This window comes from Opisthorchis viverrini (assembly GCF_000715545.1).
Source record: "Opisthorchis viverrini unplaced genomic scaffold opera_v5_82, whole genome shotgun sequence".
In the NCBI taxonomy this organism is placed as follows: Eukaryota; Metazoa; Platyhelminthes; class Trematoda; order Opisthorchiida; family Opisthorchiidae; genus Opisthorchis; species Opisthorchis viverrini.
The window spans coordinates 1381002-1402513 of NW_008751738.1; the positions used below are offsets into that span (position 1 = coordinate 1381002).

At 43.4% G+C, this 21512-nt stretch overlaps 1 protein-coding gene across 1 annotated transcript in view; it reads right to left on the minus strand.

The window, feature by feature from the left end:
* Positions 1-21512, minus strand: part of T265_13598 (hypothetical protein) — a gene marked incomplete at both ends in the record, with an annotated part of 47726 nt that overhangs the window by 10091 nt on the left and 16123 nt on the right. The window contains 8 exons of the mRNA XM_009169620.1: positions 912-1114; positions 3394-3491; positions 5777-5974; positions 6053-6343; positions 9593-9780; positions 13750-13913; positions 18062-18196; positions 18325-18538. Of these exons, the coding sequence (XP_009167884.1) occupies positions 912-1114; positions 3394-3491; positions 5777-5974; positions 6053-6343; positions 9593-9780; positions 13750-13913; positions 18062-18196; positions 18325-18538 (1491 nt within the window). The remainder of the gene's footprint in view (positions 1-911; positions 1115-3393; positions 3492-5776; positions 5975-6052; positions 6344-9592; positions 9781-13749; positions 13914-18061; positions 18197-18324; positions 18539-21512) is intronic.

The window sequence follows — 21512 nt, forward strand, 5'->3', positions numbered from 1 at the left end:
ACTTCTTCGCTCACCGCGAATTTCGAAGAGATTGTTCAACATTCCGAAGAACGGAGCCAGAGGAAAGGCCGGAACAAACATTGTGATAAATCCGTACTGAATCACTGAAACAAAAAAAGGGTTGGAAAATAACGTACATATCTTGCTAAATGGGTCGGGAAAACGTCATCAACACTACGAGTTTGAATAGCATCCTTATGATTTTACATCGCCTGAACAGGTGGCATCTTACAAATAACAAACAGAGAATGAGAACTATAGAAGCACAGCTTGTAGTATGGGAACATAGTGCCGAACAGTTTCCATACTTAGCTAAGCTATGGTAATCGTTTATGGTCTTCCTGATGTCAAACATGAGGGGTAGGAAACGAAAACCCTATCAGCTAGCAATAAACAGATGCCAAGAGAAAAACATGGGACTCTTCGACTTTTCGAAGTAATGAGCACACCGTTCAAAACACCTTAACTCTCGACATCACAATTTCAAATGGAGACAGTCCTCGATCTTCACCAGGATATCCTACAGATAATTTGGAGAAATATTTTTGTGAAAAGAGTGACATCCCCGCCTGCAGCTCATCGTCATAACAACAACTTAGACAGTACAGAGTCATGAGGATTTGAAACCAACGAAATTTGGTCAAAAAGAAGATGCAGATGTGAGTCCTTCCCCACAAACGTTAGTCTTCCATTCAATCTTGTTTGCCACCATGAAAAGTTGGCAAGGTTTACACCTACTCTGCTTTGAGCGGACCAAATGTGTAGCAGAAGTTGCGAACTCAAATGAGAATGTTTCAACGTATGGAGGAATCATCAGTTTTTGTGGAACGTAAAGATGGTATGAAGATGGTATGGTGAGAAAAACCCATTTGAAGAAAACCGCCCGACGACGAGGTTTTCATCTAACGTACTCATCTCCAAGTATTCATCGAATAACGGTCGGGTACCCGGGTCGAGGAGAGTGTAGTCAGAGCGGCAGGCAAGCAGTCGATCACTTCTTGTTTTAACTTCGGTGTGGAGCTTCTGCTCTAATTGATCTGCAGTCTCGGGTGTAGTGGATGCTTTTCTTCGCTGACAATCTGCGCGAATCTTTCGAATTAAACGAAGGATTACTCTGTATTGATAGGGAAACACATTGTGCACGCGTAAGTGTTGGAATCTCAAACGCCAAATTAGATAAAATTGTGTAAGCAGCCCGTAAGTGGGTATCGGTATAATGACCGTGTGTGCTGACCACACGGTGCATTCGAACAAATCTGAAAAAGATCTGAGGCCACTGGGCGCTCAACAGACCCTGGTGACCCTAATTTCAAGCTACTGGAGTTGAGTGGACTTCAACCAAGAGACAAACCAAGTGGCTTGACAAACTGTCAAAGCCAATTCAGGAGCACTGCACCATCAGGTGGTAAATTCGTCTCGACAACAATGCATCTGGCAATAGCACAGGAAGAACAGAAGAGAATATGTGCATTAAAAACGATAGGAAACAGTGGATTTACCGAAGGTATACTTTAAGATGGGAAGCAGGTGGTTTACGATTCGTGGAGATGTGAGCATGTAGTCATTCGCGCGAAAATCTACTCCAGACTGTAATCAAAAAGGTCACGGGATCGATGGATACCCAATAACTTGCTCTTTATCGAAGGAGAGACTGGTAATAAAAACCACAAAAATGATGTCTAGTTTCCAACATCAAAGTTGAAAGATAGTCACGAAGATCAGGTCATGAGGTGAAGGTAGTCCGCATCAGCACAGTTCCGGCCAATGAGAAATAGGACTAATGGACTATACTTTGGGTAAACAGGAATAAGGAATCTTAAATAAAACATGATAACATTTTGGTTTTCCGAAACATAACACACATTTTTGTCACCTGCATTACCTTAATATGTGGATAAACATTGTTGATGCAGAATCCGGTTCACAAGAATGCACAGAGATGTCAAACTTTGAAAAAATAAGCTCTAGGTCGCGGAGACAGATGACTGAGTGGATGGGGAATGGCAAGAAAACCGAACAAACCGATGAACACTGCCTCCAGGTTCTTGGAGAATCCTACGGACAATTCTTTGCAAGTGAAGTAGGTAGAGCGGCAAAACTTTTAAGACAACGAATAAAGACAAGTGGGATTTTAATCTGGATCGTCTTACTGAGATATCAAGATTCCCGAAGCCCAAATCAGAGTGCTACCTTTGTACACATTTCTGTCGAATAGGAACAGCTGACCAGATGTGGGGAACAAAACACTGGAACCAATGTTGCGGCTTCCTCCAGTTTACAGTCGAGTTGAAGGCGCGTTATTCCAATATAATCATGGCGCCTTTGTCCTAGAATTCGAGTATCAGGCATATAGCCTGGAATGTGGAACTATTCGGAATGTCTCGGGATTATGGCCAGTTCGATAGTAGATGATGCCAACCGTGTTAACCACACTACTGAGGAGCAGAAAGTGGTCATCATGCAAAAGTCACACGGTTTCGAAAGTCATTGAAAGTCTGACAATCTTAAGTCACGAAAGTTCATTTGGGTTGTAGAGAGCAAAGACCACTACCTCTCTTTTGAAAACACGCATACGTCTACACACATTCTTGGGTGGATGTACAAAAGCTTAATCTCCTTGTGCACGTCATGCACCACAAGTAGAGTTTAGTGCAGCTTCTCCGAAAAACGGGTACACGTCTACCAAGGTATTTTTTTACATTTGGTGAGCCTATTTCGGGAGCTTCATAGAAAAGAAAACAGAATAAGGTCATAAGCATCTTGCGTAATATGAGTCCGTACACAATACCCATTAAACCGGTGAAGCTTTGTACAATCCGGTTATCCCAGAGGTGTTGATGTTATCATCACCTACGTGTGGTTACTTTGAACCACAAATGAGGATTTGTTGCGTAATATGAGTCCGTACACAATACCCATTAAACCGGTGAAGCTTTGTACAATCCGGTTATCCCAGAGGTGTTGATGTTATCATCACCTACGTGTGGTTACTTTGAACCACAAATGAGGATTTGTTTTAACAGGGGACGGCAGGCACGCCGAACAAGAGTAGCACTCTGTCTCTCTCACTGAAGGCCCCACTGGATACACCAAAAACATTGCATGTTTTGTAGCGTGCGACATGGGAATACACTGTTCGCTAGAAATTTTGGCGCATAAGAAACGCTAGATGGACAAAAACAACAGGATAGAGTTGAGGCTGATGATAGGAACTACATACTTGAATTTCGGATATAATGGGGAAAATCACAGAATGTGGACAGAAAAGAAGGGAATGTGATGTTTTATAATCCGAGGGTAAACCGTTGAACATGCGTTCAACTTGTAACCCCCGTAGGACTGAATGATGGTTATTTGGGAATGCACAAAACGATGGAAAGGATTGAAACTTACGGCATCATAGTCTCTTGAATAAAGTTCAGAAGTTGCTTGCCAACCATAATGATCACAAGTTGAAGGAACAATTCAAACAAACAGTCTCCCTGGTCACACTGTCCTCGCCAGCGAACACGTTGCATACATATATGACATATGAGAGGGAATGGAGGAAAGACAAGGTAGGACATGTCAAAATCACAGCTTTCGCACGACCTCCCATTATCTTCAGTACGAAGGACAATCACACATCCACACAGCCACCAATGAATGAAGTTTTCCGATGAAACTAAAATACAGCCACAAAGAAGGGTACACATATCCAGCTTCCACAGTTTGTCCAACCAATAACAGAGAGAACAAGAAGAGACCACAAAGTGGAACCGACAGCCACATCGGCTGACTATGAACGGTGTAGAGCAAGAGTCAGATTGACTGAAGTTCATGGACAGCAACAATGCAGGAACGCTTTCACCCATCACTCATCGCAGCAGTAAACCATTAAAGAAGTAAGAAGTTCACTTGATGCTCCAGTTTGACAAGAAAAAAGCACAGAGAACGTACACAAATTCTGACAAAAAACCAGTCCTTCGTCATCTTAGACAAAAGTGTGTGATACTGAAATACCGAATTCAGTAATCATTGGCAGAACTGTATCAGCCAGGTTGAAACACTTGGAATACTGAGACGTATAGCACTTGTTTCAACACCATCACGATCAACAGCACAACACCAGTGTTCGACATTCATTCAGACGATCTGGATAGAAAATGACAACCAGAAAGCCATGGGCATTGAATAGTGGCTACATGCCCCAGTATGCACGCACACAGGACACTGCTGACCTCATCCTGGGAGGAAGGTCGCACCGACAGTATCCAAACTTTGAGTAATCCCCTTCAAGTCCCTCGACCAGGTCAAAGTTTGACCACCTTTCTGCTTGCGCCACTGTCAGCTGGGCGCGGAAAACAGCACCTGTTGCAACAAACGACGACATGCGTAGTACACGACCAAAACACTATAGATTTTGTCGACCACAATCTTCGATTAAAGTCCTTATTGTCCAATCAAGCACTCGTCTAATTGTATCGTTGCACATTTGTTGGCTATGGCCGTGAAACGAAATTTGTAGAAAAAACAAGACATCTCAGCTCTAATACTCGCAGAGGTCACCTCTCGCAGCCATACACTACAACAGCCCGCACCGTAACCAGATATTCACATCTCGTGAGATTCACGAACATGCCGATTTGCCACCACTAATGTTTTAAATCAACAAACATGCCCCGAGATTTAGGGATTCATCCATGACCTCATCAGTCACATTACAGACGGAGACTATACAGCTCTGAAAATAAATGGAACGCCCGAAACCTCAGTAACGTGTTCAGTGACCGGATGGCCTTACACTTCAGTGTTCTAAGCTCGAGCAAGAAGACTTTGATCAGTTTACGTAAAGGCTTGTGGTTTCTTTTCCGCTTCGAGAACATGAGCTATAGCATCCATACATTTCAGATCGACGGAGTTTTGTCGGAAGTCTGTTGAATATCACGGTTTTGAAGACCATTTGGCGTTGATGTCATTACCTCGTCGAGTAGGCATGCTTGTCGGGTCACTTTTGGTATGAATGCTTTTGGGGAGTTGCTCGTATACTCTCTTTAGTCCCCAAATCTGAAAATGTATACTTATTATAGCATCGAAATGCCGGGGCATTCCGTTCTCAGCGATCATGCTGAAAACAGTCCGGTTAACAGAGTCAAATGCACTTATACCTATGGTGTTGTCCTAACACGTGACGGCGTGGGAAGATGTGATCAGAGTAACTCCTACCGGACCAAAATCTCGCTTGCTGCACTTGAGTCATCGCTTCACAGACCGTCACAAGGCAGTGAACGATAAGGGACACCGAAAGTTTTGTTGCCACTCGAGTCTAACTGAACCCTTAATGGTAACCGGATTCACTGCTTACTTCAAGCATTCACTGGATTTCACGTAAAAAATGTTCAAAGCTGTGATGAGGAGCACAACACTGCATGACATATGTCTAATACAAGCCGACCATCTGATGATTTGGGGAAAAATGAAACTCGTGGCTACTTTTGGTTTTAAACCCGCATTAGCCAATATCAACAGCTGGATAGTCACGGAGCAGACAGACAGACAGGGGGCAGACAGACAGGCAGGCAGGCACAGAAAAGCCCAATCTAACACTTGCAAAGTGCATTCAACCCACAAAACTCTGACAGTACAAAACTCAATTTACGACTGAATGCATCCACAGCTGAGATAACCACACTTTACACCTTCTCAGCACTGTGAAACATGATGCTACTGAATCGAAATGACGAGACCATTAAACAGTGAGCTCAAAAGAACACAGACATTGCAATTGATTGCTCACCCCAGTTGACTGAACGATTGATTTATCAGCACCAGGAACTGCTGCTGTGGTGCCCTGTATAAATGCTATGTAGAAAATGGACGAGTAGTAGTTAACGAACTGTAGCAAGTACAGCTTCAACGTCAAACTGTTGTCATACTCCGTCTGGGTTCGATGATTCTCCAGGTCATTTAGCTTGATTGCGAGGCGATTGTAAATCTGGAAATTGAGAGGTCGAAAAAGCAATCATTCTGAGCGATGGCGATAGTGGTCGGAAAACAAGTGGAGGGGACTTACAAATTTTAGGATGAAGATAAGAATCAAGTTGATCACGGAGCCCGTTATAGTTGTCAGCTTCCCTGCCATGCTTTGAATAAACTGATTTGGTTGCTGATAGAAGACGATTTTCATGACCAGCTTGTACAAGATTACGCCTACGAGACAGGCCAATGTGAGGAGCACCTGAGGCACGAATGAGAAAAAACATGGGGAAATAGGATAAAGAGCTGTGTTGCGCAATAACCTCAGATGAAAGGCTAAACGTTGACTTGATGGGGTCCACGCTCTAATTCCGATTTGGTAAGGAGGCTAAAAGATTGTACAACCAAACTAATAGGAAGAAAATGTGCGCATAGTCAAAAATGAGTGTATCTGTTCATCCTACACTTTTTCTTACTCCTTAGGACTTGTCAAGTAAGGTGAATTGAGTTCGGGGGTTCCAATCCAGGTGTCGATTCGATTAGGTTTACTGGTTAGTGTTTCCATACTTAGTTCTTTGAACAGCTCAGCTCATCACTCAATACGGCGATTTTGTACCAGAATTGCCGTCCATTCTTTTTTGCATGTTGCTTCACTGACGCTTGTGCCCCTTGTGCTGGTGGACCACATAAGCTGAAATAGGTCGCGGCTGTTTTCTTCAGCGAAAGCCTTCTCGATCTCCTTGGCCTGCAATATTCACGAGCGTTCTGTGTAATTCTTCAAGCTCATGATTATCTGAGTGCGCCACGACAGTCGCTAGTTACTGATATAGTCACTCTGGCAGTAATAAGACCTGCTGATCTCGACAATATTCAGTGTTGATTTAGTCGAGTCCGATGGCCTGGCCAAACCATTCTGAGAGATGACAGCATAGTCTCTCATTCCCTTTCAAACAACCTCCAATCAATCTCCGTCATCCTCATGACTGTGAGTTTCCAGTAGCTTACTAGCCAGAACAGCTCTGAGTTACTGAAACTTATAGCAGCTGATGGATGGAATCGCTCTGCTTTCGCACACGTAATGCAGACTGGAAGCAAAGTGATAAGTGGGCTCGCATCATAGCGTGATCAGAGCCAAGTTGTGTAAGCCAAAAATAATGGTAACCTTTAACTGAGGCTTTACATCGGTAACTGATAACCGCATCTTCCAGCTGAGTCCGTGATTGTTTTGGGGTTGGTGGTCACTGAGTAATTAGACGTGAGCCTTTGTGCTGGAAATTCGTGCATTAACAAACCATACTAACACCACTCTGCAATTCATTGCAACCCATGATCAGACTGGGAATTGGAAGATAAGTTGGATGTGGAAGGAAAGCGCATGAAATATCCTTCAACCCAAAGGATTGGATAAGGATAATCTAGTTCAAACTAGGGAATCATTTGGATCCACCACGCGACAGATAACCAGGCTATTTGCTCCAATGAAAAATAGCGGGCCCAGTACAAACGGAAGGGTTCAAAACTGACGACGCCTCAGAATTGCACTGAGCACAAAATGTAATCAACACAAACGCAATTCCACACAAGTTTCAAAGAAACTTGTAACGGCTTCAGCAGAGCCATCTGATTCACGTGAGGAGCATCTGTGGAGCCATTTTCTACCTGAATAGATAAAACTGATATTTTATTGGTCGAATTACACAATTACAGATAGATGAAAGAAACATAATCGAAATCCTTATTCCAAAGCACAGCTCAACGAAGAAAGTTAAATATAAGAAACACGGACAAGATTGACCCACTAAGATTTCTGGTTGCGATGAAAGAGATTAACTTTCTAGAAACCGAGTATCAACATTGCGAAATGGGATAACAATTTAGACGGCATAACTTACACCAAAGAGGACCGATGTGAAACTAACACAGAAGCACGGCACGCGCAGTCTCCAAAATGGTACCACGGGTTCTTCAAGCTGGAAAAACAGAACATTTGTGGCTCGAAATGACCGAGGAAGTTATACGCACATATAAAACACTGAATAATATATTCGTCAACCTACGGTCNTGGGGTTGGAGGTCACTGAGTAATTAGACGTGAGCCTTTGTGCTGGAAATTCGTGCATTAACAAACCATACTAACACCACTCTGCAATTCATTGCAACCCATGATCAGACTGGGAATTGGAAGATAAGTTGGATGTGGAAGGAAAGCGCATGAAATATCCTTCAACCCAAAGGATTGGATAAGGATAATCTAGTTCAAACTAGGGAATCATTTGGATCCACCACGCGACAGATAACCAGGCTATTTGCTCCAATGAAAAATAGCGGGCCCAGTACAAACGGAAGGGTTCAAAACTGACGACGCCTCAGAATTGCACTGAGCACAAAATGTAATCAACACAAACGCAATTCCACACAAGTTTCAAAGAAACTTGTAACGGCTTCAGCAGAGCCATCTGATTCACGTGAGGAGCATCTGTGGAGCCATTTTCTACCTGAATAGATAAAACTGATATTTTATTGGTCGAATTACACAATTACAGATAGATGAAAGAAACATAATCGAAATCCTTATTCCAAAGCACAGCTCAACGAAGAAAGTTAAATATAAGAAACACGGACAAGATTGACCCACTAAGATTTCTGGTTGCGATGAAAGAGATTAACTTTCTAGAAACCGAGTATCAACATTGCGAAATGGGATAACAATTTAGACGGCATAACTTACACCAAAGAGGACCGATGTGAAACTAACACAGAAGCACGGCACGCGCAGTCTCCAAAATGGTACCACGGGTTCTTCAAGCTGGAAAAACAGAACATTTGTGGCTCGAAATGACCGAGGAAGTTATACGCACATATAAAACACTGAATAATATATTCGTCAACCTACGGTCTAATAAGAAAACATAGTTAGATAGTTTGACGAAATATAGGTGCGAAACATCACTCGAATCACATGACACTCATTCTTAGTATGGCTAGAGTCTTATTTTGAAAGCATACGTCGGTCCGAATGACAGCCTTAGAAGAAATATTCACTAAGTAAGGTAATGTAGATTTACATGTATTGTTTGGATTCTGCACAACCTTACAAACCATTCCCAAATTTATTCTACTAGTTGACAGCTCCATTGAATGTTAGGCGAACAGTACATAAAAAGGAACAAAAAAGCAAACCCCACGCATCACCACTATCAAGCCTTACAACGGAATAGTGCTCACAAGCTCACTTCATCCACACCCTGAGCAATGCGGGCCAATCATGTCGGTTGTTGATTCAATTCTATCTCTCTGGAGACATGAACTGTACTAACGGTTCACTCTCAGTCAGTAACTTGAAGCGTAACAGTAAACATCCTCCAGGTAAACTCATTTCAAAGAAACAACTTTTGACTAGATGGTGGTGGTCTATTCAGGGAAGAGGAACGGAACTGGTGATTTCGTCCAGTAAGATACACTCGTCGTGATTTGTGTAAGTTTGTTCCGCATAAAGTTGACCGACAAACTAATCTAGTGATAAAAGCCAAAACAGAGTAGTCAATGTTGTAGTGAGTGGTGATATTTGGTTCGATCTGAGTAGGTTGCCATTAAATAATAGCCAAGCAGATCTAAGACAACAGGGACCAAACACTACCGATTGACTTTCTGAATAAAAAGGCGCACTCACTCCGGATACAGGATTCAGTTTGGACGGGAACCCTTTTTGTAACAAGGCAAGGAACTCAGGTCTTGGTGGTTGATCTACTGGTTCCAAGGAATACACGCTCCACTGATAGGCCAGGGAGACTTGCCTACGCTTCCAAAGCTCCAGAAATAGTATGGCTGGAACAGGGGAAGTTAACCGGATTGATCAGTTTCATAAAAGAAGACAAGCATCAATGGGTATCAATATGATTCACACTTGTAACGGCACTACAAAAAATTGGGTATTTCAGTGGGGAAACAACTTTGAAATTACACTGACTCAGATGTCATGAAACCGCAACCTAAAAAGAGGGAGTTGACCTCTCCTACCGAGTAGTGGCTTTTCGGGGGGGTCGGGGGCATACACTTCAATAAGACATTTTACGGCCTCAAAATTCGCTCCATCTGCTTGAGCTTTTAAAATACACGACACAAGCCATTTGTCAAAATAGATAAGATAAATCTTTCCAGATTTCAGTAATGACTGCAGGTCACAAAACTGAAGTTTCGTTTCAAATTACTTCCTTGACTGTACGCCAAAGACGACTGAGTAAACTGCCAAAAATTTTGCTTTGTAACTTTGACTCGGACGAAGTCCACCAACCGACAGGCAAAAGTCCTATGCCAATTTTTCAAAAGCAGCTTGCTATTTACGAACTGGAATGCATTTCAGAATTTTAACACGCTCAGTGATTGGAGGCTCTTTTTCAACTCCGCATCCAAGATTGCGATAGTTTCAGTGGGTTGCGCGTAGAACAAACGAAAGGTAAGTCAGTCTTGAGAGACTGTATAAACCGGTGATTGGCAAAGACGAATGGTGGATGCTAGCCACAAGTACACGATGACTGGAACATTGTTTATAGAACATATCGGTCACAGATACCGAAAAGAACTGATATGAACTCTGACTGAAACAGGCTGCACACAAGCAATATAGATTAGCCATCAGGCGTCCATAGCTCATTCGCTGGCGTGCTACAGGATAAAGCGTAGGTCGAGCAAAGTAAACAATGATGACTAAGTATCTTAGTACAGTGCAAAATAAAACAACGGTGAAATTTAAATGGATGAGTGATGTGCTCACATATATTTTATCGTGTGGTGACCGGAAAGAGATGAACAAACAAGATGATTAGTGGAGTGATAGTACCGAAAGTGGATAGAGACGATGTAGTTCGGGTGAACATAGTATCCAGAGCATTCTAAACTATTGTTGGAAAGCACCTGGCTTTGCAGATTGCCGAAGGATTAAATAAAATTTGTTCAAGTAAGGCTGAAATGCTGTCGTTGATGTGCATTCAAGCAGACAGAACCATTCATCCCAACGCACCGGCATCCGCATTCGGAAAACATATAACAAGCTGAACAAGCTGAGAGTAGTTAATAAATCCAATGTGCCACCACATCGCCCGTCTGAGAGGTTGGGGATATGGGCATCCATTATGACCGACTGCCAGCCAGTCCCCACCTCAACTTTATCATTCCTTCTTTCTTGGGACTTTGTGGACGTACGGAAGCGGATCATCGGCGTCAACTGGTGACGCTGTCTACACAATGATGATGATGGCATATGTGCGAAAGATACGCCCTGTCTTTTACTTTCGTATTATTGGGGCGCAATTCGACCTACACCCCGAACAGCAAAGTTTCTACGTATGTAAAGCTGGAAAGGATTGCTTGTACCCATGCATGATAATGTGCAGAATGACTTCTGCTCCTGTGAGTGGATGGAAGTATAAACAGGTTTGACTCATTCTAATATCGTTGGTGATAGTTAACCTTTTCTCTACAATTTTTCAAGCTCCCAACCTGTTTACAACCATTTTGTACGGATTTTTGTGTGGATTATATTGTTCCTCTGTGGTGTCCACGGAACAGTGAAAACATCTAGCGAACCAAGTGACTTTGTCACTTTCAACAACGGCTATGTCTTGTTTATATGGACACTCGAACGACAAGAAGGCCAAGCGTCCAGTTGGTCAAACTGCTTGGGAAATCTGCTCCAAAAGAGACTGAACAACTAATTGCCATTGCGTTAGAAGGATAATGAGGAAAATCCAAATAGCATACTTTCAGAGATTTTATTTGGTACACATCTTTGGGAACACTGGTCACAATCAGAGCCGGAAGTATCACATGGAGGTAGTGATTCCCGTTACATGGCAGTTCCATTCAGACGGAAAGATACTTGTCTACACATTCCAGCTTAATAGGAGTTAGTTCCACAGTCAAGTCACGGTGCGAGATGTGGGGCAACGTCTCCTACTATTTCCGTACTGTAAACCAATAATACGTTGTTAGCCCACAAAAATTATAAAATGCCACTTCAGGAAACATGACATTCACGTGAGCTACTCGCCGAAATGGCACACGAGAATCGACTACATGTCACAGCATGTCACAGCACACGTATGGAGAGATCGTTCCAATCCGTATTATTATGCACTTTCTCGCCAAGCCGCCTAACTTCACTGTCTTCACGAATATATGCAGTGTAAAGGAATATGAAGTCATCTGCATTATTAATTCACGAAGCTTCATTACCTCAGCCCATGTGCAATTGTTAGGACTGCTGACGAAATTAGCTGAGGAGCACTGGAATGTATCAGATATAAATCTGTCATAGGTGGTAATTCGGCACTTACACATGTTTCAGTGATCGGATGTCACGAAAAACACTTGGGAAGACAACGTTCAAGATGACAAATTTCGGATTTTCGCACCCGATTTCCGTGAACTCTCTTGGGCAGCGGAACTAGTCAAGGTATGTAGACATCCGAACCAAACTCGTATTAATGCTCGTAGCACCGATGAAAATGGACTTCAGGCTCAAACACGCAGAAAGACATTCTGTTTTATACTGTATCCATTTAGTCTCTCATTAATACTAGCACGGCTTGAAAATCCCCGCTAGGCGGCACGAGGCTAAATCTCATGATGAGCTCGGCTGATACGGCCGACTGAAACAGGCAGTGGATCTACTCTGACGCTCTTTAAGTCCCATAATCTGAAATAACGGGCTGTCTGCAGTGAATGGCTTGTGGAAGGCCTCCAGCGACGTAATGAACTGTTAAATGACCCAATATACATACGTACAGCCTCCTTTCATATAGACAGTCTATAGGCACTTTCCTGACGAGTAACGCACTTCTGTCGGCCACAACTGGAGCAGATGTCACAATGCCGATTTCACGGGCACCATGGCTGTGTTCGTGTGCCGGATGTAATTCTACAGTGTCCCATTTGTATCCGGCCTTGTGTGCTTTCCTTGTATTGACACTCCTAAGCCACATGAACTGGGTACTGATGCTTTAAACACGGGTATGAGACAAGCTTAGGAGCTATCTATTACAATGTGTGACTAAACTCCTCAATCTGGTCGTCTATCAGTGAACAGATCGGTCAGCTGGAACAACCATAAATTGCTCACAGTTATATATACGTCTCTCTGATCAGCTATGTTCGAGCGAATCGCGTGTCGTTTTGGACATATCGACCGTCTCGCTGATATGTTCGGGCGAATCGCGTGTCGTTTTGGACATATCGACCTCGAATATTTTCCGCCATCTGGAAACATATCCGTCATTTGAAACAGAACCTGGAGAAAACGGCATAAATAATCTTAAAAATTTCATTAGTTCAGGGTAATCAACAGAGCCATTAGGTGCGTTGCTAATTTTCGAGTGAGGCTGAAGATTAAACAGGATCACCCGGTCGTTCTAGTGTTAACTAAGGATTCGACCGGTGTGGATGCCAATTCAGTTGAGATTCACCATAGTGAGGGAAATGGTCCGAAAAGTGTTCTTCGTTCAGACGCATACGAATCCAATGTAAGAATCTGTTGCTGTAGTCTAAAAGATTCTACTCAGGAATCCACCCGGCAAAGGTGACCCCGAGAAAGATCCTGCAGTCATCGGGTGTGAGGTGCATCAAACCGCCATTATCGCACCCCAGTACCAAAACGTCAGTAAGAATGCTCTCACAGAGGATAGAGTGGTTATGACCTTCATATTACTTGATCTTCATTGTGTTCCCAAGCAGCATCAAATTGTGAATGAAAAACTAAGAATGGAACACACCCCCGATTGACAAGCAAAATAAACTTACCCCAGAGAGCCATTATCACACCGAACAGAACGGTACCCTCATTGTCAACCAGCCGCGTCAATTTGCTTCGTAGACACGAGCTATTTAATCGCCAAAACTGACATCTGACATGATCACACAGTGGACACATGATAATGCTGCTCCCGTATTCGCAAACGTCTTTCCTGATGGACAAAAGATTGAACAAGAAGAGTCAAGTTAAGGGACGTGATTTCAACTAGTTGGAAATCTTCCCACACAAAAGACAAGTTCTGGGTGAGGCTTCACATTTTCCGTGCTAGGATATCTTGATCGTATTCCTAGGGAGTATTCAGCCTGTGTCACGCAACCCAAGGCATCAAAAAACATTTTCGATTCCCATCTGGATAGCTAAGGATCAATACTACGGTAATGTGAAAACGTGGCAGCTGCTCGGGCTGCTCAAAGGAATAACGTATCCCCTAGTTCATAACAAGGCAGGAGCAATATATCAACATATGAAATCACAAAGTGCCCCACCTTGTGCTGAAATTTTTCTCGATAAGAAAACGAGCACTGTGGAGACAACACACTGACCCTAATTGTTCAGATAAAACAGTTGCACAACAGAATTATGTCGCTGATGCGCTAAACAAAATGAAGAATATTAAAATCTCTGCATGGAAACAGAAGCAAAATAAGGTGGGATCCTATTCATTCCATCACAGCAGATGGGTGGCCCGTAGTTTCAAATGTATTTGGAAATCACGCTAAAGTATGACGCACTCTTTGAAAAAAAACGGTTGAAACGGTCAGTGCAATCACATCACACACACAATCACACAGCCTAATTGATTGGTTCCATTCGGTCACATTGTGCTAGACTAGACACTATTCATCGATTTGACGGCTCGTGGGAGCGGTGTGAAGATTACTAGTCCCAAAAGTTGCGCAGCACTGCATCACTCACCGCAGTGAGAGTAACATGCAAGAAGAAATTCGCAGAGCAACCAGGCACCATTATCATATGTGAACCCATAACCGCAGGCTCATATGGGCACTTTTAAGTATCAAGGATACTTACAAATGAGCTGCACTTGGTTAAGCAGGTGCTTCCATCTGACTTCCAGTGATCAGCTAAATAATTGTCCAAAAAAATGCATGATCCTCGAGAAGGAACCGATAAGTTCCTAACCGTGAGCTTAAACTGACCGGCACGGGAAACCTGCGTGTTTCGTTCCGGGTTCATCAACGTTCGACCACCGGAAGTGTAAGTCAAAAATTCACACTCTTAAGACCAACACCAAGCGACCCAGAACCTCAGTTGCGCACACGGCGTATTCGAACCTGAATGAGTTGTTCGTGGTTTAGCAAAGTATAAACAGCTTGAACCAAAAAAACACGCCGCAGTGGAGTTGCAACAACTACCCCATTACGACACCAACGACATCGTTGTAGTGCGTTTTCGCCTAGTATTGACCGGGAGCCATTAAATGACGTCAGAAATGAGCTAAGACAACATCGAGAGAATTTCTGATGCTTACGGAGTGATCAAAAGAAAATCCAGACTCAATGATTATTTTGGGGCAGTATCGCTCCATTCCCTCTCGCCCGCTTAGAAAGAAACTCGCTTAGTTAGAAACCCTGGGTCTGCATAGGTGACTCCAACATCAAACCAAACAAAATGAAGTAGATTTCAGAACAAAAATTTGGGTGCTATTTGGAACAGAACCCATACAGACCAACAGCTAGTCATTACGCTACTGTCCACTTGACCTACAAAGTTTGCCCGTCACATATCATTCTTTAGTATACTTAAGTTTCCCTATCGGCTTTGAGATAATAAATGCCATTGATTGAACAGGACTGAGCAGTGCCCAACTGATATTGTGGACGAGTTGACGGACAATATCCATAGCCGGACTAGTAATCCAAGTCAACCAAAACACAAACCAAATTCTACGGAATTCGTGGTGCTGATACAGCGAAAACGGTTGCGCATCATTCAAAACCATCGCAAGTCTCAAAACTGGGTTACCCAGACGAATCGAAATGTCACACATGATATGAATAGAAAAACCCTGATCCCATGGAAAACGTATTTCATATAATAGCTAATGCCAGTTTTTATGAGGATACGCATGATGACTAAATTTAGGCACATCGTTCGAGCATCCAAATTTACCAAGTTCCCAATACTTGATAGAGTGACTAACGAGATTGAGAAAACCGGTACTAGATCAAGGCAACTGCTTGATTCGAGCATAAGGAGAAAAGAGTGGAAACTTTTCACAGTCTCATTCCATTGCATTGGTGGTGAGAAAGCATAGGTGTTTGGGTGTCGCTCAACAAACTTGGATCAGAAGAAAATATTGTACCTAAAACCCATCTGAATCAGCGATGACTTCAAGCTACGTCTGTTTGTTGCAGTCCAAACAAGGTGCATAACAGTCAAAAAGACATGAAGGAACAGAGTAGCACCATAACCAAAGCTCCTGACTGAAGCATCAGGTGACTGGCCTCACCCGTACACCATTACGTCATACCAGCGGACACCGGAAATTGGATTTTTCTAATCGATAGTATCATCTGTTGCAGTACATGGACGTTTAGAATAGATAAAGCACCACGCACCTGGGAAATTTGATCAAGGAGCGCAAATTGATGTTTCTGGTATGGTCTTACTACTTATTGTCTTCATTGAATCATTCCTCACTGTCCGTATTCCAAGCTGTGCAACTACCATAAAAACTGCCGCCACGCGATGACAGGGACTGAAAAGGTCTTAGCAGATGGGCAGGTGGATACGCAGGGAAGCATACACAAGTCATGCAGCAACCCTAGCACGACGAAGTACAACGGACGAGACCCCAATCGATTCATGCAGCAGCCCTGGCACGACGAAGAAGTACAACGGACGAGACCCCAATCGATTCTGCCGCATGACAGGCGAATCACCATGGGGCGAAGATGGAAACCACATTAAGCGTGTTACGGCCAAGGGATCGTAAGGATTCACCATCCACACGAACACGCTGTGTATGCTCTATTTACAAATGTCCCAAGCTGTCGTCGAACTCAAATCTGTTTGACAAGGACGGTCCAGCCAAGTGGATCAGGGTGCACAAAAAGGGTTCTTTGTGAAACACAGAGGATTTCAACGAAGAGCCCTACTTAGGAGACCTAACCTACGTACCGAAAAAAGATGAGTTTGACACTCTCTGACTACCAGACAGAGTCCGAACAATTGCGCAAAATAGTGAACTGGTAATGATTTCTCAAAAATATATTTCAAATAAGGCATTATTTCTTCGCAGGTTGCCTTACGTTCCTTAATGGGAACGTTCGCACGTCTTGACCGTGCATCGACCATCATTCTCCCCCCCCCCTTCAATTAAGCAAGGGAGCACAATAGTACTTCGGACGGAGCCAATAGTTGGCTTTTCAAAAAGGGTGAAAAGCAATCCGAGCCAGGAGTGGCCCTATTCAGTGCTATGAATTGGCAAACAAACGATTTTCATGGTATTTCATTGCCGCATAGAATGGGCTAAATCAGTTAACTCTATTTAGTTCGTTTTCGTGAGTCCACTACCAGTCTCCACGTAGTAAGTGCCCCGTGACAGACTCGAGAGACCGAGCTGGGGGTATCGTATAGAAACCCGAAGACAGGAAACTGACCCGACTTCGGGCTTTTGAAAAGCCACACTCTGGAAGTAGGTCCTAGAACCCAGTAGCAGCGAATCCGTAACAGGTGCGTACAAAACTGAGGCTCCGATGCACAACGAACAATTCGTCTAAGAACCTCTGCGATGATTCGGTCTCATGATGAGCGCATGAAACTACCACACAGTAACAGGCGTTGTTTTCCACAACACATTAAGAGAAGCAATAAGAAGCAGATGGACGCTGGTTCGCAATCAGTGTCCCAGAAACATAAAAGCTGCGGTATTGTTGGTGCTGCTGACCTCCAGAATGCAACCTCGTGATCCGTTTGGATATCACTATATTTATGAACTTAAGATCATCATAGTAAGCCACCAATGAACCCCATGTACTTCATCGGCCGCAGGACCGCTAACTTCGCCGAGCCGTCTTCGGCCATGCATATCGGAAGGAGACAGCCAACGTCAGCCTGGGACTTGACGAAGATAGTGGTCTCAAATCAGCAGTTTTGCCTGCACGATTTATGGCGATCAACTGATCCTATGCTTTAATTCTGCTTATTCTCCGTAGACAATAATATAACAGCGGGAATCTTTCGTAGATGGTGTGTAGCTAACACAGTTAACAAAAGCAGAACCGGATAAGAACAAAGTCGCGATAAAAAAACAAGGCCCTTTGTACATCAACTTACACAATTGGGTCATTGAACATTCCGATAAGTCCAAAAAGGAATATAAGGACACCGAGAATAGCGACCGGAACCAGACATAAGGTGTAGAATCCAAGCCAGGCAAAATAAAAGGCGATCGCCTCACCAAAGTAGTGGCTGGAAGACGATTAGTGGAAAAATAAGTACACTGATGCGAGCATAATGGAATATAAATGTCGATAAACAATAATCGAACTGATGCATAGTCGGACACAAACTTTCCGCGACCGACCAAGCTGACTCACCGAATATAGTCAAACGGCTGTGGCCGCCCGAAAGACTTGTAAGAGGCCCAATATCGCTTCAGAAGAATCCGGTTATTCACACAATTAAACGACTCGCCCGATTTGGACAGCTCACATGGAAAGGGAGAAAATACGCGGCATGGAATAAGTTTACCTATCAAACGTGGACGTAAACCAGCGGTTATCGTTAGATGGGGTTCAGCAATCCCACAATCTAAGTTACGTGTTCAACAGGTAACGCGGAATCTAATGGCATGCAAATGTCATCCATGCATGAGTCGAGCAAGTTAGGTGACTGAGGCGAATATGTGACGTAAAAGCGAGTCAATCATACCGATGAGCCGATCAGGGTGAGGTTTACTAGACGCCCGTGTTAATGCGCCCATTGTGATGTTGCTAGTGTTACATTTCGGTTTAAACAAAAACCAATTTGGCTTCATAATGGGTTGGAGTACGCTAGTATTTGCGGTAGGATTCTTGCCGAACTTGACTGAGGAAAACCATGTCAAACTACGTCAGACTGTATCACGAGTCTATAGCCCAGAGGCGTGGTTTTCAAACATCATGCGAAGATTCGCAAACTGAAGATGAAGTCAGAGTTCAGCTGTAGCTGGGTAACAAAACAGCTACATACTAGTGTAACCGTGATACTACTGATGAGGAGGCAGGGGAGTAGCGTGCGTTTCACTAGTTCTTAACTTTCCAATATGGGCTTCTCCATCTTCACGACAGGTTCTCATTCTCAATCTCTACATCGAACAATTTTCCTCCTGTCCTCGCTGTGGACAGGAGCGTCAGAAGTCATCAGTCGCTTGGTGCAGACGATGCCTAGGAGGACTGATGCCACATTACGTATAATGCTAGTTTGTTACCATTTTGATCAGAACAAAGGGAGAGTAAGCCACTGCTATTCTGAAAGTTCTGAATTTCCATCCAGAATCCCGGTGATGAGCAATAGCGAGAAAACAGCTCCAAATTGATCCTCAGTGTTTCAAGACTGATTGGCCTAGTTTCAGTACCTGCCAAAGTAGTCGTGACACTAGGCAGTTTGCTGCTTAGTGCGGGTAAAAAAAACACGAATGATCAACTGTGCGATCTATTGGTACCTATACGTGACACTAGCAGTTTGCTGCTTAGTGCGGGTAAAAAAACACGAATGATCAACTGTGCGATCTATTGGTACCTATATGTAACTGGATGTTGTGTGTAAGTGCGCACCAGTGGACACGGGAGTGATCGTAAAACGAAATAATCACGAAGTGATGACCGAAAAAGGACTGATGAAAACGTGACGTGAGTGACCACCAATGGGTTGTGAACTGAATCGAACAGAAAATTCGGTGCAAAGTATTGTAGTCAGAAGCTGACAAATATCAGACGAAGGCCCGTCATTTAGGCGCAAATTGTTTACAGGATGAGGAATTCGACGGGTGATTTATCTGCTCTATTAAAACTATGCGAACTACATATCAGGAGGGAAAACCTGGCGATTATTCAAATAAAAACTTTATCTGGTGGAAGATAAGTACACAATGACACCCTGTAAGATCTCTGAAAAAAAGCCACCCTCCTAGACAGTCCACAACAGTGCCTTACGTCTTGGTGTTCATTCCACCAAATACCGAAGCGTGGCTAACTCTCCAGAATCATCATCATCAGTACAGTATAACATCAGTGTTCAACACTGGTGATTCGCAACCGTACAACCATACTCCCCAGAAGCGTACTGGTGGTTCTCGAGGTGGCACTGTATTTAACTTGAACAGTCATGTTCACCCAGATCCCGAGATTCTCATGCGTCAGACGGACCAGAATGCAGTGGAACTTTGAAGTAATTGTCCCTAGGATAACCAAATACATTATCAGCAATACACCATTGAACGCATTCATTGTCTCAATCGGTTGATACCTGCTCGTGTAGTCCATACCGATTCTAACTTCGAATGTCAGTGAAGGGTATATCTATTGGAACTCAATTTCCCGAAGTATAACTTGGTCTTGGTGATAAACAGTTTTGGATTTTTATGAAAAGGTGTACATCGAGGATGAACGAAATTGTTACTCCCCTCAATGATCAATACGAGTGGCCCATGGACTTAGATGGTCATTTAGACGGAACAAAAAGATAGGAAATAATCAAACATTATGCTGAAAGCGAAACCCAAGTTCGTTGAACAAGTGTGAGTTCCTAAAAAGCTTGCTTGAACAGTGAATAACGGGATTATACAGTGTTGTTGAATCTGCTGCAAGTTTAGATAACGGTGTGCCGGCTCAACAATTATCAGACTGCACACTTGGGAAAAAATTGGTGGACTTTTAACACACAGACAGCTGTGCACGCCAACTGGGATTCTATAAACCTGTAGTTCATTCGGAGAAATCAAGAAGTTCACTACTTCCAGCCGATTCAAACCTATGCACACGTTCAGGCTAACCAACGGTAAGAACTGAGTACCAAACTATATCGATGCCTAACAGCAAAATAGTGGCGTAAAGTTCAATAAAGTTTCCAAGCAGAAACTTTGCTTTTGTACAACTCCACATGGAAACAGCCAATAATGTTTCCACGCGAACTCGACGTCCGTGTGTGCAAATGCCACTCAACGAAAAATGTATATCTATTAGCTGAAGCGTCGAGTACCCTGACGCGTTTCGTGAGAAACGAGCTACGGAACATTCAGTACTCAAAAAGAACCCGAAAATTTTAATCCGCAACTTGAAGTGTTGTCAGCATTGACTCAATCAACTAGAATCAGCTAGAATCGGGATACCACCCGCTTACAATCATCGTTCGTACACCACATCCATTGTGTACAAGCAGCTCCTCTTCTGCTTTGAAGAACCAGTCCAACGGAAAGTGGTTTTACCTTCACGACTTTTGTTCCCAAGTGAGTCAACACTCGCACAGGAAAATCACTTGCTTCTAATCAAACGAGATATGTATTGAATAGATGATGTTTACAGCGCTACACATCGATACAAATGGTCATCATCATCATCATCATTATCATCATCATCATCGACAGCATGACATCAGTGTTCAACACCGATGCTTCACTGCCGTACTATGTGCAATTCGTGGTTGTACGTGGGCTGGGATACTGCCAGGGCGCCCACACCTAGACAGGAGGACGATTAGGGTCCTCAACCAAAGTCTTTGGCTCAAAAGCCTAACCGCAAGGCAGCGG